Source organism: Callorhinus ursinus, unplaced genomic scaffold (assembly GCF_003265705.2).
Source record: "Callorhinus ursinus isolate GAN/ISIS: 27379988/994484 unplaced genomic scaffold, GSC_fseal_2.0 scaffold62, whole genome shotgun sequence".
NCBI lineage: Eukaryota > Metazoa > Chordata > Mammalia > Carnivora > Otariidae > Callorhinus > Callorhinus ursinus.
Window position 1 is genome coordinate 6,765,074 of NW_027397124.1, and position 19,809 is coordinate 6,784,882.

A 19,809-nucleotide genomic window follows, 5' to 3' on the forward strand; every position below is an offset into this window, starting at 1 on the left:
GCTCAAGTCCCCTGTTTTCAAGCACTATTCTCTTGGCTTCTAAAACCGAAAGTTACTCCACAGGGAATGTATGGAAATTATATTTCAATACGTATCTATTTTGAACAGGAAGAAAGGTTTCAAAAGATAAGAAAAAGAATACTGGGAATATCATATAGTAGAAACAGGGTTTTATTTTTGAAAGCAGAAAAAGTACCTAGCATTCTAGAATACAATGTACCAATATTTTTATATATCTGGCTTAGAATACCTAGAATGTGGTGAATGAAGTGTCTGCATTCCTATCTTTTAAAAACATTAACGTTTTTGCAAATCTGTTTTAATTTATATGTGAAATAAAACAGGAAGACCTGTTTTAACTTATATGTGAATACGAGTACTTCACTTGAAGAATACAAAAAACACATACTAGAAGAGTACTAGCAAATTCTGAAGGTTTATTGTATTCGCTGACTACATATGTACATACCCAGAAGTTCCTTTAAATGATTTCCATCCAGGGCCTCATGTAGATATCAATAATGGTTTGATTCTAAAACTGATTTCTACCACTTGCTTTGCATAGTTTATTTAAAGTAAATTCCAATCCTCTATCACCTATGCCTTGTGGCACTGAGGCTTATCAGACTGAACATGTCCCAGAACTTCAGACCAGAAAGAGGCCCAGTGAAAAGATCATGAAAACAGACAGTACCTATGACAGTGGGTACCTGTGAGAGAGTTTCACACCAGTTCTTCCAGGCGGTCGAAAGAGCAATGTTCTCGGGGAAAACCAGTTCTTCAAGCAAAGGAGTAGCCACTAAGCCTGAGTACTAACTGTTCTCTTCCCATTGGTGTGTGTGTCATTTTCTGGACTGCTACTTTTTATGGATTCCAGCAAATTTTTAATTCGCTCACTTGCAGGCTTCTTCCTTTTCTTCTTGGCAAGAGACACACTGCTTAGCACTGAAGGCTGCAGCAGTGACGCCAGCCCCCAGGGCTGATGACTTGATGGGGAAGGGCGGTCTTTATCTTCCTGACTTAAAATCCAGGCACTTTCTTGGGCCAGATCTACAAATTTTTGTAGCTGGCTTTGATTTACGTTTTTGCTGATGTTGAGAGATGTTTCAAAAGGATTCTGAATGTGCAGTGGAGAAGACTCTGGTTTGTTCTGTTCCCTTCCCTATAGATTATTGTAAGGAAGAGAAAATGTATAAATATATGAAAGGCTCAGCTATAAGAACGATTTCGTTTAACAAAATGTCAAAAACGGCAAATCCCAGCATTTACAGAGTAAAGAACTGCTTTCCTAAGAGAATTGGGTATGTATGCATATTATGTATTTGTGTGTGTGTGTGTGTGTGTGTGTGTGTGTGTGTGTGTGTGTGTGTGTGTGTGTGTACTTCTGGCTGATTTTTTTACCACTGTAGTTCTGTGATTATTCTTTAGAGAAAAATAAATTAGGTTTATGAGCTATGGATGATGATGCTCAGATGAGAGGTATCTAGACTAACTCAATCAGCAGAAGTATTTTTGAAGTATCAACTTTGACCTAAGAGGATAAAGCGAGGAAGGGAAAAAAAAATGAAAAATTGTAGAAAATAAAATGAAGACACTTATTTTGAGACTTGCTAAAAACAACAGAAGCACACAAAATTAGAATCCTTAAATTAAATACAGTAATTAATGTTTCCCAAGAATAAAGTCAGAAAGGAAGAGAAGGAACAAAGGATTATTCATTATTCATTTTAAAAACACTGAAAGTTTCCTATTACATTCCTAAAAATCCAACTTACATAAGGCCCTGACAGGTAAGACCACATCTCATAGAAATAAAAAGAAAAGCTAAAGCTGTGATTTATATGACCATATCACATGTACTATTAAAATATTAACAAAACGAATGTCCAAGATTCTCCAGTGTGAGCAGCACCTCTTTACTCCCTAACTTCCGTCATGCCCTGCCCATCAGGGGTCCTGCCTGTCCAGCAACTCTGCCGTCTAGGGCTAAGAGCACCGAAAGGCTAAGGAACTTCCCGTGACCAGTGACCTTCTCATAGGGAATCTAATGCCACAGGAGCTTGCATCTCAGGGCTCTGGGTCCCCTCCTCCCTTCCCCACACTGTGTTGTTGTTGTTGTTGTTGTTGTTGTTAAACAAAATCTCCATGACCAGGATTAAGAGGCAAGGATGAAAAAAGGACGAGCTGAGTAAGACAACAAAAAAGAGTATCTGCTTACGTGTTTTACGTAGCCAGTCTTACAATGGTTGTAACCAAGTACCCAAATGCTAAGCAGAATAAACCCAAATAGCTCTCTCAAATCCCCCACTTGGTAACAAATTTTGCCTAGAATTCTGCTCTGGATTTGCTTTTTTTTAAAAAAAAAATGTCTATTATTCCAGCTGAAGCAAAATCATAAATTCATCTGCCTCAACAAATTTAGAACTCAAACTGAGAGAATCACTAAAATCGATAGGGCTGTGTATCCTACTTCTTCCATGGACAAAAAAGCAGTTTAACAAGAACTGTATATAAAATTTTTTCCAGAAAATTTTTCAGAAGAGTCCACATTTTGAAGGATGCTGTATTAGATGCTGAAAGAGCTGGCTTCTGCTCTTCCAAATAACTAGATGAATGATCGCATGCAGCTCCTCGAGGCATCAATTTCCTTATTAGTACCTATTACTGTGCAGTTGAAATACCCTAACATGTTAGAGCACTCTGAAAACTAATTAAATACTAGTAAAGCAGAAGACTAGATACTTCATCATCAAATATTATTTACCTGTCGAATATTTATGGAATTTTTATTGAAAGCGAAATTGCCAAAATATTCAAAAAATTCTTTCAGTAGTGATTCTGCAAGAAAATAAAACGAGGAAAATAAGAGGAAGGTCTGTTTCAATTAAAAACAAATGAACAAAGGGAAAAAAAAACACCTACCTAGTGTTTCTGTGTTTCCTGAAGGTTTAATTCTATTCAAGTCATGAATAAATGTACAGTTGTGGCCTTCTATTATACATTTATCTTCTGCATCTTCAAAAAACAGAAATGGAAAACATTTCACATTTCAAAGATACTGCCTACTTCAGAAAAGGAATCTATAAGTAACTAAATCAAAGTTAGACTAATGTGTCCTATTATTAGTCAGCGTTATAGATATTTACAGTTAATAGGATTTAAAACTCCTTACCAAAAAGATTTGAGACTAATTACAGTAGAGCAAAATTAGCATTCCATTTTTTTTAGCATACTAAAATTGTCTATCAAAAACCCAACGACTCTTAATCTCTCTTTTGAAGTCATCAGTTTTTCAGTTATAAATGAGAATGTGGATGGTTCCCATCTTTCACCAACTCAAATCTTGGCAGTATCCTTGATCAAAATACTTAATTTCCTCTCCACTTCCATCCTTATCACCCCGTCATGCATATATTTGCAACAAGTCATCCAAGACACAAACTGAATGCTCTAAGAGTTTTGAAGAACTTCTGGTAATTTCTAAAATGCAGGACTCTAAGCAACTAGAATTCACTACCACAAAGTAAACGGCAGCCTGGACTTAAGCATTCACCTTTTCTAATAGTATTTGTCACTTCAGAAGGAATCATTCCCCTCATGATACACAGCCAGCATGAAATTCCTCACCCATTCTAATCTACCTTCCACTGTACAATAAGCAGGCAAATCCTCACTCCTCGAAAATCGAATTAACAGCCAATTCATCTGAAAGCATTTCCTAACTCCAAGTTGGTCATCCTCCGTTAGTTATTTCACACTCCATGAGCACTTATCTGACTGCATTGTGATTGTGTATGCGTGCTGCCCACTCCCCGACCCCAGTCTGGGATTACAAATGTCCCATTCACTACTCCCCCTCTCCACATCAGTCTAGCCACAAGTGTCTAGCACACAGCAGGCACATAACCAGTAATCCGAATGATCAATTACATTTTGAAGGTTATAATCCCCAGCAGGGGGATTAAATATAGAAATCAGAAAGAGATAAATAAGGGTCCTTCAAATTTTTGTCTCCCCTTTTTTGTCGTTTTTGTATTTTTTGTTAAGACCTAGGTTACTAATGTAATTTCTCAAAAATTACTCTAGATCCTAACATATTAATTTTATGTATTTTTTAAAAGATTTATTTATTTAGAGAGGGAGTGAAAGAACACGCGCATGGTGAGAGGCAGAGGTAGAGGGGAAGCGGACTCTGTGTTGAGTATAGCCTGATGTGGGGCTCAGTCCCAGGACCCTGAGATCACGACCTTAGTGGAAACCAAGAATCGGATGCTTAAGAAACTGAGCCACCCAGGCACCCCACATATTAATTTTAATACCAAATTTTATGTCCTCTATTATATAACTTATAGTACCCTGAAGAACTTATACACAGTTACACTTAGATCTATTTTTTTTTTTAAAGATTTTATTTGATTTGAGAGAGGGAGAGAGAGAATGTGAGAGAGCATGTGCAGGAGTAAGGGGAAGGGAAGAGGGACAACCTTGATTTCTGACCGTGGAGCCTGACACTCTGCTCAGTCTCAGGACCCTGAGATCATGACCTGAGCTGAAGTCAGACGCTTAACCGACTGAGCCACTGAGGCGCTCCACACTTAGATCTATTTTTTATGAGACCCAGACACATGTGCTACTCTTTCAAATTATCAACAGTTGTATTTCTTGTGACACAGTGCCAGTCACATATATTGATGTTCTTTTAGCTGCTGTGTCTTTTTTCAGGAACTTATTTCCAATTAAAGCATTACTACCATAGAAATTTGAGATCCACGTTAAAATATTTCTAGAACTGTACAATAATGAAAACCTGAGGCTGTCTCTGTGACTGCTGCTCTTCACTAAAAGTTTTTAACAGAAAGTATTAAAACTTGAAGGAAAAAAAAAGTATCCTCTGATTTAAGATAGGGCCATCTTTGTTTCTTCAAAATCCCTAAGGCATTCAAACCTAGCAGCTTGGCTGTCAAGTCCTGCCCCTCCTATCCTCTCTCCCCCATTTGTCTACTCTAACATCCAGACAACATCCATACCGTCCAATATAATAACCACCAGCCACATGGGGCTATTAAAATAAAAAATTCAGTTCCTCGACCACACTAATCGTACTTCAAGTGCCTAAGAGCCACAAGTGCCCAGTGCCTACCCTACTACGTACAATATGGATATAGAACACTTCTATCATCATAGAAAGTTCTACTGGATAGTGCTGCAATAGAAAAATGATTCTCAACCTATTCAGACATATGAACCCTATCGCTATTAGTTTAAACCTGCGTCACTCTTTTCTTAAAAGTACTGTATGAAACCGTGACAAAAATCTCTAAGTAAATACAAACTCTCAGTTGTGAGGAAAAGAGCCAGGTAAGCACCTTAATTAACTCATACTGGAGCTTGAGGCCACATTCCTTCCTTCACCTTCACCTTAAGTGAACTTAGAAACTATGAAAAAGTAAGGTTATATATTTACTAAATTTGATTTCCTTGCTTCCTTTGGAAACCTCAGAGCCTCATGGATTGGTACGTCCATTACTCTTTTTCAGCAGAGTACACATGACAAATGAAATTCACTGAGTAATGTTCTCACAGACACAGCCAGATTGATAACTTACCCACATTTTTCCAGAGAACTGAGTCACACTAGAGTAATTCATAATTAGTCACAGAGATCACTATTGGCATTCTTAATAGATTACTCAGGGGCTGCAGTACAGATAATCATGTCTATGGGTTGTATAATTGTTTAATCTTTCCGGTCAAAAGAACAAAATCTACACTGTGCCAGCTACACGTATGTCTAGTAAGTCACTTGAAGTTGATAGGCACGTATGTAAGGGGCATAATAGGAATAAAGTTCATATGAAGGCTTACTATTTTTTTCTTTGATGACAAATCTTTTATGATGTCCCATTTTTGTAAGGAGCTTACTGGAACAAAACTTGAATAGCTAAAAATCATATAACTATATTCAGCTTCTATTGTAACTATCCAGTATGCCATGGATCAGTAGTAATTAAGTGGGAGAAGCCAACAGGTGATCTCTGCTGTACTAATTAATGCAGACTGTTTAATACGAGGGGGCGGAGGTGCTATACACTTAGACACATCGCCATTTTGTTTCCCCCTAACCCACCCAGCCAGAATACTTTCTGAAATGCACATCCAAGCAACTGCCTCTCAAGTACTTGGATCTAACCTTGTGAAGAATGTAGGTGTTATGGTTATATCCATGTTTCAAAGGAGCTTTATTTACTGCCTTGTAGTTCACTCAACTCCAGAATGTGACTCAGATACTATTCTTCACATATACACATCTATAATACAGATTGTTCCCTATTAATCACTTACGCTCGTCAACAGACAGGATAAAGTTCTACCTGCTTCTCCCACCAGGCCATATGCTCCAATAACACTCAGCCTCTCCAGGACGGAGCCTATATACTGATTAAGAACACATGCTATGGGGTAAAGATGATGAAATGAACACAACCACCTACTTTCACCCCCTCCCAAAACACCAATGAAACGACAATAAAATGACAAAAATCTTAAAGACGGAGAACAGAAGAAATAATAACAACAAAAATTTTTCAGTTGAAGAGCAGATAGACAAGTAGCTAAGACTTAGGAGATCGGAAAAGACTGAATCCTAAACTAGCAGTAAAGAAAGCCAAGAAAAAACCCATCTACAAGGAAGAGATCCCAACAACTCAGGAACCGCAAGCACCAGGTCTAACTGGAAGCACCAAGACTGGAAGCCTGATGGTTGAAGAAGCAGTTAGATTCCCCCAGATCTCTTCTTCCCTGACAGAAACCTTCGGCTTACTTTGGAGAGGGTAAAAGAAAGGATATCCACACAGAAAGAAAGGAGACACAGCTGAGGGTAGGAAAACTGTTCTAAACGCAACAGTAAGTGAACAAAAGCACAGTAAGTGTCAAAGCAACAGCATGCTAGTAACAGGGTCTTTACTTCCAGAAAAACATTAAAAAAATCATGACTGGGGAATCTGAATAGCTCAAGAAGAATGACCTAGAGATAGCGACATAAGAAGCGCCTGCCAATAAAAGTCTAGCTACATTACCCTACGATAAAGCTCACAGTCAACAAGCCCCACCTAAGCTCAGAGATTCAAATGAACTTTTTAGTTCCTAACTCAAACATGACCAAGAAAATCAAAGACTATCAGATACCTGAAGAAGGCCTCTAACATGACAATAAACTTAAAATGAAAAATGCAATGAAATGAAAAAAAAAGATTTAGAAAAACAGAGGCTACATAATAAGAATTAATTAATAGAGTATTTGATGACTGACTGTTTTGACAAAAGATTTAGACAACTAGTAGCAAGCTGGAGATTCAAGTAATGTTAAGTACATAAAAAACTAAGCAAGCAAGAAAATAAGTAGTATTAAAAACTATAAACTCCAAAGAGTAGAAAAAGTTGGGCAGAAAAGGAAATTAATTTTAGTTTACTCCATGGATTAGACAGGAATAGCATTTACACAGTCATAATAGTATAAAGAGCACATAGCAAAATTAAGCCACAGCCATATTCAGAATACGAGGGGTGGAAGAGATATATGTATGATGAAGATAAAAGATAATTCCTCTTCTTCCGTAAAGGGAAGTCATACATAATGTCTAAAACTAAAAATCAAGAAACATGGTCATCATTTTGCAACATATACAAATACTGAATCATCACGCTCTATACATAAAATATAATGTTGTATATGCCTATTACACTCCCCAGAGAAATACAAAAATTAAGACACTTTATTTTGAAAATATGTTTTATAACAGCAAACAGATCAGCTAAAGGAGTTAAAAGTGGCTGCCTACAGAGCGAGGCAAAAGGAACAGAAGGCACAGGCTGAGTGTGAGTTACTGTTACCAAGTTTGTAGAATATTTTACTCTTTACCAACTATGTGCAACTGTACTTTGATAGAACTGAACTTTAAAAATCAGTTCTTTTCACCAAACACCATTAAGAGAGTGAAAAGGGAACCACAGTGTGTATTTATTTGAGATATAAAGATATACACATAAATCCATAACATGTGACAAAGGACTCATGCGGAATATATAAATTCCTACCAATGAATCTTTGAAAAAGGCCAAGAGAAAAATAGGCAAAAGACTTAAAGAAACATCACAAGAATTACCCAAATGACTGATGTAGATATGAAAAAGTGCTCAACTTCATTAGTCATCAGGGAAAAGAAAACCAAAACATGCCATGATGCCACTACACATACATTTAGAACAGCTACCATAAAAAAGAAGATAATACCACATGTTGGCAAAGATATAGAGCAATTAGAACTTGGCCATAATGCCTATGGGAGTTTACACTTTGGAAAACTGTTTGGCAGTGTCTCCTGAAGCTGAATATACCCAAATGCCAAGACTCAGAAATTCTATTCCTAGTTTATACTTGACAGATAGGAGTGCCTGTGCTCACCAAAAGAAACATGCTAGAATGATATTAGCTATTACCTGTAATGGTCCCAAACTACAAATCATTTACATGCCCATCAAAAGTAGAAGTAAAAATATTTTTTGGTATGTTGATGTAAAATAGTACTGTGCCACAATGAAAATGAGTGGTCCACAAATACACGAACAGTAGGAATGAATCTTCTAACCATAATGTTGAGAGGGAAGAAACCAGACACAAAACAATACACACTGTATGAGACATAAACAGGTAAAATGAATCCATGCTGTTGAAAGGGGGCGTGGGAAGGGCGTGGAGGGACCAGAAGGGAAGACAGCTAGTGCTTCTACAGTATTCATTCAGTCAGGGTGGTGTTTCCATGGGTGTGTTCAGTTTGTGAAAACTGACACATATACACACATGTACTTCTAGGTGTACGTTTCAGTTACCTTAAGAAATTTGGAAAACCTCTCAAAGTTTTCTCACCTATAAAATGAAAACAGTAAATGTGCCTCATAAGATTTGCTGGGAGGACTGAATGAAATGGCGTATAAGACTTTCTAGCCAATGCCTGGCACTGAGTTAGCACCCAATAAATTGTTACTGCGTCACACAGAGCTACCAATTAAAATTCTCTTCCATTCTGGGGTTTCTGCATCAACGCTGCCAAAGATACTATACCCAGTCATTTCTTCCTCAAACCTTTAATTCATCACAGGAAGGAAGCACAGGGATCCTAAACAAAAAGCTGTAATCAAACAACTGTTTATGAAAGGAAAACGCCACAGAAAGCACCAAGCGCAGAAGTAAACGTAACAAAGGCGGCAGCCAAACAGAAGAGAACACACAGTAAGAGACACAGTGGGGAAAGGAGTAGACATTATGAGAAAACATAAAGAAACAGAAATTCAAGAGTAACCAAAATACGAAAGTTGCCATCATGCTCAGTACAAAAAGCTTTCAACTGTAAAACGTTCAGCCAATCCTCTGAAATCTATTTACTGAACTTCTCCTATGGACCCAATACTATGCCAGGAACAGAAGATGCAGAAATGAGTCAAAGACCGCCTGCCCTAGAAAGGCTTGGCCAACACAGGCAGGGAGAACAAGTCGGCAGCGTGACAGCTGTTACAACACACGTGTGTACCAGGTGCGTGGAGACCAACAGAGCACCACCTCCCGGGAGGAAGGCAGGAGGAAGCCAGCCAGGAGTGACCTAACAAATGGGATCTTGGACTGGGTTTATCTTCTCTTCCCTGGCATAACCCTGAAGAGCTTCCCTCCATGGGAAAAGAGGGGGTACGGAGAAGAAGGCAATTTCAGGCAAAGACAGAGAGGTAAACAAGAACAAAACATTTGAGGATCAGCAAAATGCTGAGCCTCCAGATTTGCACACAAAAGTGAATGTAAGAGACGACGAGGAAAAGGAAGATCAAAGAGACCCTAAATATAACTCCATAATGTTGGATTTATTCTAGGTTCCAACCAGGTTTATAAAGCCCTAGAAGTGCTAGAAGGTGTTCCAGAAATTCATGCCGCCTTCTATTAATAAACAAGCAAGCAAGCAAGTAAATATTTTTCTTTTTTAAAAAAGACAAATTGAGAGCCTCTATCTGAATATCAAGGGAGAGGTCCAACTTAGAAGGACAAAATGATTGTATGCAAGACTTAACTCACTCAGCCAATCAACCATAGAGCACTCAAGATGGTTTTACTGTTTTTTTTTAAATTTTTTTAAAATTTATTTATTAGAGAGAGAGAGAATGAGAGATAGCACGAGAGGGAAGAGGGTCAGAGGGAGAAGCAGACTCCCTGCTGAGCAGGGAGCCCGATGTGGGACTCGATCCCGGGACTCCAAGATCATGACCTGAGCCGAAGGCAGTCGCTTAACCAACTGAGCCACCCAGGCACCCGGTTTTACTGTTTTGGAGTTTAACACTGTTTTTATTCTTAGTCAGATCCTGTTGAATATATACCAATGTGGGACCACTGGTTAAAATCAGAAGTATAAAAAAACATGGAATTTGAAAAATACCTAAATGAACAGAAAAAAATATTTTGATAAATTCTCCTTAAAATAATCTTCACCACATCCTTAATATACATTCATTTATGAAAAATTCTTTTATAAGAAATTCAAGGTATTGTCAGAACTTCAAAAATCAAAGACAATGCTATCAAATTTGCTTTCTCATTTATTGGCAAGTCACACCCACAATGTGCTATGTGTAGAGAAGTACTGCAAAAAACCACCTGAAAATTTCTTACAGTATTTAAAAGCTAATGAAAAAAACTACTGTAAACAACCAATTTGGTATTTTAAAATACAAAATTAAAGAATTCCAAAACTAGTTGTGTCTGTTTTGATGCCATTAGATGTGAATAAAGTTAAACTGTTTTAAAAAATAGATTTGAAATAAAAACTCAACGTGTCATTTTAAGTTTGTCCATCAATCACATTCTTTTTCTAAAATAATTAGCAGAAATTTTTTTTTAAAAGATTCTAGGAGGTTACTGAAGGATTTCAAGAGAGAATAATATAATGAGATATGAAGTTGTGACAATCGCTCTGCTAGTTACAAACAGACTGGTGGGAAACAAATGGAGGTAAGGAGAGAAGGTAGTATAAATGCTCCCAGGAAGGGAATGTCAAGGGCCCAAATCTGGCGGGAGTGACAGTACGTATGAGACTGGAAAACAGCAACAAAGTGTCAGGAATAGTTTGCCCCCAACATCAACTTGTCTTCGTTCTTCCTCCTTTTTATAGCTTCTGCTTTCCTTAGCTTCTAAACTCCAAAAGTTCCATGATTTTTCCCCAAAATGGTCTCTGTGAGGGCAGTCTTAAGCATGAGCTCACACAGCAAAGGTTGAACAGGAAGTGCTATTTACAGGTTGTTTATTGTGAGGAAATACCCACATTTTCTGTCTGTCTGTCTGTATGTGGGTCTGTCTTACGCCTCTACCAGAATGTGAGTTACCTGAGAATATCATCCATATCCAAAAATAACACCCAATGTAGAATGAGTAACCAATAAATATTTAGTGAATGAATGACACCAAACAATGAATGAGCACAGCCGTGGCTGTTGCCCCTTCACTGCAACCGAGATACATGACCACTACCCTACCCTCTGAAGACTTCCTCCTCTCCATTACCCTATCACACAGAGCTTTTTTAAAGCTCGGTTTCAAGCTATACTAGTACTTAACAGTGTTCACAGGAAGGAATTACTTCTAATTTGGATAATGAGAGAAGGTGGCACAGAAGAGAGAATTGAGAGAAGTCACAGTACAGGCAGAAAAACAAACAGTGTGAACAAAAGAGCTAAGACGGAACGTGACGAGAGGCATCACGGTACTGAGTGCAATGTGGGAACGCATGAGAAGAGGCTGGGAAGTCATGTATGGCTAGGTAAGTGAAGATCTTCAATACCGGGGCGCCCGGGTGCCTCAGTCGTTAAGCGTCTGCCTTCGGCTCAGGTCATGACCCCAGGATCCTGGGATCGAGCCCCGCATCGGGCTCCCTGCTCCGCAGGAAGCCTGCTTCTCCCTCTCCCACTCCCCCCTGCTTGTGTTCCCTCTCTCGCTGTGTCTCTCTCTGTCAAATAAATAAATAAAATCTTTAAAAAAAAAAAAAAAAAAGATCTTCAATACCAAGCTAAGTAAATGGAGATTTATTCCATAGGGCATAAAATCCCCTTTAAGGTTATTTTAAACTGGGAAGATTCAGAGATATACTTTAAAAGTATTATCTGGCAGGAGTACACAGGATGGGTAGAAGATACAGTGTCTATACATTTTGAGCGTATCCCTTATTTATCTTCTTTTTAGAATTCAGAACTGTTAATACTTTAGTATCTCCTCCAGCAGTCTACCAAAATGTCAATTCATTTATGACATAAATAATATACTAATTTTAAAATAATTCACCTAAGATTGCTTGTAAACTTTTAACTAAAAAACACATTTAGGCTCTTTAAAGCATTATAAAACAGTTTTTAGCATCTTTAAAAAAAATCTGGAAATAAATTCAGATTTGGAAAGCCATCACCGAAACTGTGATCCACTCAAGAGCTCTATCTGGGATGTTTTTTTTTCCCCAAGGTCATTCCAGGCTCAGTCAACTCAGAGAGTGGCTCCAGCTGTCTCATGATAGCTGTAAACAACCCTGCCAACTGACACAAATAGCACAGAACTCTAAAGGCCTCAGCATCGCAAATCATCTGCTCTCATGACCCCTAGCGGGCATTTAAAAAATAGAAAGCACTTAAATTTTAGATTCACCAAACTTTTTAAAAAAATACAGAAGACAAATTTTATGACTAGTAAACACACATGTCTTTGACAATACATGGTAGTTATATTCATTTAAAATGTCAGAAAGAGAAAATAGACTGCTTCTAGTCTTACCTGCTAGAGTTTTTAGGTAGTCAAGTGTTGGAAGAATAGGGGGTGATCTCCTCTGGAGAAAAAAGATTACCATCATTGTAAGAGAGAAATTTGTAATCCAAGAGCCAGGAATACTACTCGTTAATGAATGTGCTCGAGCCCAGCATCGAATACTGAACACCAAGGCTCTCACTCTTGAGTCCAGAGTACCATATATATAAAGGAGTTCAGAACTTTTCAAGGCAATCCTTCAAAAGAAAAAGAAAAAAAAAAAAAAAGAATTTTCAAACCCCCAAATTATGGCTCCAGACTAGAGTAAAACACATACCTGGGAACATACATAAATATCTTACTATATCTAAGCATATTCAGAACACCATGATCAGATAATCAAAAGCATTATGTATTTGCAATATAAAATTTAATGTGAATGGTTGAATATCAAACACATTCATTAACATTAAAACATTCTTTTAAATGTTGACAGTCATTATGTAGTTGTAAAACTTAGATTTTTTTAAATCAAAGTTCCTAAACATGACTTAACTATTAAGGGAAACACAATATATATGTGCTCTTCAGTAACTATCAATAAAGACACTGACACATTTGTAAATGAGAGGCTCTACACCTCACTTCTGCACTTTAGTTATCTAGTCCTTTGGCAAGCAAGGAAAATATTCTACTTATTTTATCAAGAGAGTATCTATCTATACCTTAAAATTCACCCAAAATTACATAAGTCTAACATATAATTTATAAAAACCCAAACCATGAAGATAAAATACCTTTTAAAGATATCAAACTTCAGAACCTATTTTCAGTAAGTTTCCTAGTCATAATCTTATAATGCAAAAAATTATTAATCAGAAATATTTTAAAATTAAGCTCCTACTGATCAAAACATGTCTTGTAATTTCCCAAAGAACTGACAGAGGGCACAAAACCATTAACAGTATCAACTTCAAACTATAAAGTTTCATCATGGCATTTACTTCCTGAGTTTAAAGAGAACAGAAGAAATGGCAAATTAGAAATTCAAGGTGATTAAATGTTTTATATAAATGAATCTAAATAAGCTGAAAATAAATATCAAATAGTGCAAGATATTTTATATAAAGAAACAATGCATGAGTATAAAAACCTGAAGGACAGTAAGACAAATTTTTAAAAACCTATCCCAACAAGACAATAAACGTAATACTACTAAAAGGTGTCATTTTGTTCTATTTTACATACTATAAGAAAAATGTAGTAACGACAGGAAGTGTATTAGGTATTTTTATTTATTTTTACTCTCTGAACTACTTGAGAGAAATCCCAAAGCACTCAGCACTGACTTGTTAGTGAACACGAATTGAAGCAAAACTGCTCTGGAATGTATTTTCTAAATCCGTTTTGAGTAATGATTATTAATCTAACAGATAATATAGTGAAATCTAATGCATGCAATGAGAATACTAGAGTTATGAAATAAACTCAGTTGAGAAGTTTCCCCGCCTGAGAACAAAAGAAATGGAATCAAAGTATAAAAGAACCTGTCATTCACACCCTATTTTTTTTTTTTAAGGAAGCAGGTTGCTAGGATAATAAAATGAAAATATGCTAAAGGAAAAAACTATGCAGTCTGAAGCTGCGTACACCATTTTCTGACCTAAGCAAACACCATACAGGTTTAGGACCCAAAGTTGACGCTATCTGGAGACGACTGAGAGGTCAAACTCAAGGTGCTACTTTATTTTCTAAATATACTTGGAAGACTACATACAGAAGTTCTACTACAGTGCTTTCATGTTGTTACCAGGCTACATAAGTTAAGAATGATGAAACAGTTCTCCACAGAAGATGATGTTATTTAGGTGTGATAACACTTTAAACACAATATCCTAACATTTTATTCATGAAGACCAAAAAAACAAAAGATAAGTATGAGAAAATATTTCCAATTTTTAAATCTAAGTGTTCAAAATTTTTAAAAGTTATTATTATTAAAGCATGTATAAGAGTCCAAAGCCACTGTTTCTGTACAAGAAAAACTATGTTAATACCTTATAATATTCACATTTAAGATGATAAAATTAAGAGATCATACCTATTATTAGTAGTCAAATCACACTGAAATCCAGAGGCCTGGTGTGAGAACCTCACAAGAGGACACCGAGCATTTAAGATTTTTTGTACACCCACACAACCAGGGCCAAAGTGGTCAAGGCATTCTCCTATCACAGACAGGATCTTCTGAGTTGCAATTCTTTCTGAAGGAACATTTTTCACTTGAAATTCCATCAGAAAATTTCCTGAGGTCTGAATAATAAAAACATTTGTAAATGGGAGCTTTTTATAAGAAGGAATTTCTTAAACTTTCTAGAAGGACGCTCTAAGTCATTTTTGACACAACAAAAACCAAAAAACAAGGAACACACACTCAAAAAGTTCTTCATGAAATCACAGCCAACAGCAGACTTAAAAAATCTCCAGTTGTCTTCTGTTTCTCCAAAGTACTAACCTAAAAAATCCCTGGTTTTTTATAATTTATATGCCACTATGTATTATGTATCACAAATATTACATGTAGAACCACTGACTCCATAAATTCAGTGACCATACATCTGCCTTTTCCTAGTTAGCCATTACATTTTAATAGATGTTATAAGCCCACAGTAGTTAGAATAGAGAAGTACATGTACAAATCAAATCAAACAGCAAGTCAAAAGAAGAAAAGAGTATAATCAGACTTTATATACAGGAATTTAACACAATGGACTCCAAAAATCACCAGGGTAAAATTACTATGTAACAAATGAGTCAAGTGGCCATTGAAAAAAATAAACTAGATCCTGATTTTAACTCTGAAACCAAAGTAAATTCAACATAAATCAAAGATTTACACAAAGAAAGTTTTATCAGTAAAGTACTAAAGACAATGAATGTTTTTACAAATAGTGAAGGATTTTCTAAGCATTACACAAAATTCCAGAAGATACAAAAGAAGAAATACGATTGAAACCATCTCAAGGTAAAGCATATATTCACTACTAGATAAAAGACAAAAGTAAAACAATAATACATATGTCACATAAATGACTAATTTCCCAAGTTTATGAAGCGTTTATATAAATGAAAGGGAGAAAAACTCACCCAATTCTAAAAACAGGCAAAAAAAACTTGAATAAGAAATAACGAAAGAAATAAAAATGGCTAAGAAAGACAATAAAAGATACTCTTGTTTTCTAGAAACTAAAGAAGAAATTAAAACAACATTGGGACTTTTCATTTATCAGTCTGCCAAAGACAAAAAGGCTGCCAGGATCACTATCGGTGGGTGCAGGGAAACATGTATATACTGTCGGTGGGAGTGTAAACTAGGACATATTTGGTAGACAACTTCAGTATCTACTGAAACTTTAATTGTATACTTGGACAAGCTACTAAAATTCTAGAAAATTATCCTAAAAAAAAAACACTTGCATTGATGAGCCAATTTACAAAGCTGTTCACTCACTGTAGCATTATTTGTGCGGTATACACCCTTTGGGAATTCTAGTTAGCTTAATAAGGCTACCTACCCTCGACCACAGCATTTTCCAGAACCCATTCCTAGGCCCTAACAATGTTTATCCTAGAAATCCACCCCCTTACTCCCAGCTGAGTTGGACCAGGCATGGCAGCTGACGTAAGCACTAGAGGACTATACCATATAGTCATCCAGAGATCTCTCCTGGGAATTGGAACTGAGGTTCAGAGTCAACCATGCGGCTGAAATATGTATCTCAGAAGCTTTGGAGCAGGCACATTCTACATCACAAGGACAAAAATGTAAAGAAAATCAGTGGGGGTGCAGAGAGTGGAATGAGGGGGAGAAAGAAAAATAAAGCAACTAAAGTGGAAAGAAACCGAATACTTCATGGGCTCTTGATAATTTACACTTCAAACTTCTAGTTCTTTCCTAAGACTCATCCACATTCCTGGCCCTGGGTTCAATGAAGCTAGTTTAAGTTGGTTTCTGTGAACAACCAAAGAGTATTAACTAATACAGTTGACAATAAAGAAGGGGGGAAAATACACCACCCTGTCTAACAAATAAAGGACTGGTTAAGTAAATTACGGTACATTCATTTGGTGCTCTGCAGCCACCGAAAAGGATGCAATAGACTGAATTGCCATGACACTATTAACTGGAGGGGAAAAAAAAAAAAAGATCAAATTATAATCTGTAAAGATTAAGGAGTTTTTGTTATAAAAAAGAATTTCTGCATGTAAGGAAAAAGTCCAGAACAAAATACATTAAACAATTCACAGTAGTTACCTCTGGAGGTGGTGGGACCATCAAAGATATTTACATTACACATTTTTCTAACTATTACTATATAATCATAAAAGAAAACTTTATATAGATATGACATGTATACAATCTCCACAAATAAATATGTTGTGTTTTCTCTACTTATTCTGTAATCCAGACAGACTTTTGTATTTAAAAGATTTCCTTTAAAAACATTAAAACTTCAAAAATCTAGCTTAGCCTCTTTGTTAAAACACCTTTATAACTTCTGGTTCCCTAGTCTATTTGATTTTAAAATTCAAGTACATACCAATTTACATGGGAAGCAGGAACCCAAACAAGAGTAACCAACAAAGAGAGCACAGAGCTCATCAAAGAAAGAGAACCATCTCTGTCAGAATTAAGCAGTACCAGGAGAAAGAGACAGATCTGGGGTCAAATAATCTCAGGATGGCAAAAGAAGAGCAACTGGGAGAGTGGTATCAGACCAGACAGTAGAGGAGTCATGTTGAACTCAGATGCATGGGAAAGGTTAGGAATACGCAGAAGAACAGGGATAATGAGATTTTTTAGTTAAATACTATAAATGAGAGAAAAATAAAATCACTGAAGTAACGAGTGAAAATGACACCAGGGAAAAATAGATCTGAGTAAAGGAATCAGGGCCAAGAAATTGGAGAAACTGTGAACTATAAGCGGGAATGTGCCAGTTATTGAAGCTATTCACCAAATATTCTGCACATCACCTTTCTGATATTTAGTAGGATTATCAGGTTCCTGTCCGAGTTAAGCGCAGTCACGTGATGACCTGCTTTCACCAATGAAATATGAACAGAGGCTTTATTACAAGCCACTTCCAGGCAGAGCTTTAAGAACCAGCAGTCAGTTCTCCACTGTGCCTTTCCACTGCCTTCAGTGGTAGAAGCACAGGCGTGGGTGGTGAAAGTTCGTCAGCCTGGGAGCTTGAGTGCCCCCTGCCGACCTGCTTTGGCCACACAGCCACTGGCAAGAGAGAAAGGGTGATGTGCTAAATCACTGAGATTTGGGAGCTGTTTATCACCAAGGCATAACCTGGCCTAATCCGGTCAATGTAAGAAGCAAGAGATCCAGAACCACACGAGGTAATTCTACTTACATAAATGCACTCTGCAAGGAAATAAAACACTACAATTACAGAAGACGCAGATTATGAAAACCATACCTATTGTGAGCAAAATGAAGATCCTCCCCAAAATTACACTTCTCTAACAAATAAAACTTAGAGAAAATCTTCAGACACCTAATCAATAAACATTTACTAATTTTGCTGTACCTCTGGCACTATGTTTCAGATAAATTTTTAAAACATTACTACATGTTCTTCCTAATTGCTCAGGTATTATGCCAATATCTAATAAAAATAAAACACAGGGTAAGCATCTTGTCCACAGCAATGATTTAGACAACAGAACAGGACCTAGCCACCAATTTTTATTTCTGTTACCTAAATCCTGTCAGATTTAAACCCTTTAGAAAAAGAAAAACTAAAGGAAAGAGTAAAGGCAGATTTTAGCTTAAAATTTTGTACTAAAATGATCTTTGTGATGTTAGGTGGCACATTTCACTTGAAAACATCTTTCACACATTAAGAAACTTACACAAGTTTACAAGTGTAGTTGGCAAATAACTTTGACTTATTCATTAGCAAAACATCTGTTTACTGCCTGTGGTGCAAGGATATTCCACATAGTGCCAAAAGACATACAAGAGTCTAACACCCTCTTCCTAACTCCCCTCAATTCGGGTCGAATAAAACAAACACCCGGAACTATAGAGCAAGGTGGTGTGCCAAAGGAGACACACACCAAGAGGAAAGAGGAAGGAGAGTTCACAACTGCACAAAACAAACAGGCTCTTTTATGAAGCTGATGAATTTAAAAGTGCTTCTGGGGGCAGCTTTTCCTTCTCCCTCCACTCTCCCTCCCACTCCTGTGAGCACACGCTCTCTCTAATAAAATCTTTAAACAAAAATGCTTCTGTTTTTCATTATAATTCATTTTTAATGTTTCTATTAGCAAAGCTATTATAATCTTAAACAAGCACATATTTCAAAGTATACCTTTTTTACACACTCATTAGTTAAACCTACATACCAAATAATGTCAAATTATTTAGTGAGACTGGAGTACTGTCTTTTATTTATTTATTTTAAAAGATTTTATTCATGTGAGAGAGAGAGAGAGAGAGAGAGAGAGAGAGAGAATGAGTTGGGGGGAGGGGCAGAGGGAGAAGCAGACTCCCTGCTAAGCAGAGAGCCCAATGCAGGGCTTGATCCCAGGACCCTGAGATTAAGACCTGAGCCAAAGTCAGATGCTTAACTGACTGAACTACCCAGGAACCTCTGGAGTACTGTCTTTTAAAATATCTTTTCAGAACGCCTCTATATTTCAGAAATCTAAGAGCCAACTAAAAGTTTCCAACTCCTCTACTTTCAAAGAAAAAAACTGTGCTTCCTATTTGCATATTAATTAACTAGTAATACTGTTGCTGGTAGTGATCTATTGACATTTGACACTTAACATGCCAAGCACCAGCCTAAGTGTCATGTGTATTAGCTCAGTGGGCCCCTCCAGTGCTCCATGAGACAGGTGTGATAGCACTATCCCAATCTCACAGCTAGAAAAATGTCAGCACAGAGAAGACAAATAAATTACCAAGGATC

The 19,809-nt window shown here is 36.9% G+C and overlaps 1 protein-coding gene across 1 annotated transcript in view; it reads right to left on the bottom strand.

Moving 5' to 3' along the window:
- Positions 1-417: 417 nt before the first annotated feature.
- The window catches only part of MTPAP (mitochondrial poly(A) polymerase), a 30,796-nt gene continuing 11,404 nt past the window's right edge, over positions 418-19,809 (bottom strand). The window contains exons 5-9 of the mRNA XM_025885853.2: positions 14,919-15,130; positions 12,848-13,074; positions 2,923-3,015; positions 2,765-2,838; positions 418-1,162 (exon numbers count right to left, since the gene is read on the bottom strand). Coding sequence (XP_025741638.1) covers positions 800-1,162; positions 2,765-2,838; positions 2,923-3,015; positions 12,848-13,074; positions 14,919-15,130 — 969 coding nt within the window. The 3' untranslated portion in view covers positions 418-799. The remainder of the gene's footprint in view (positions 1,163-2,764; positions 2,839-2,922; positions 3,016-12,847; positions 13,075-14,918; positions 15,131-19,809) is intronic.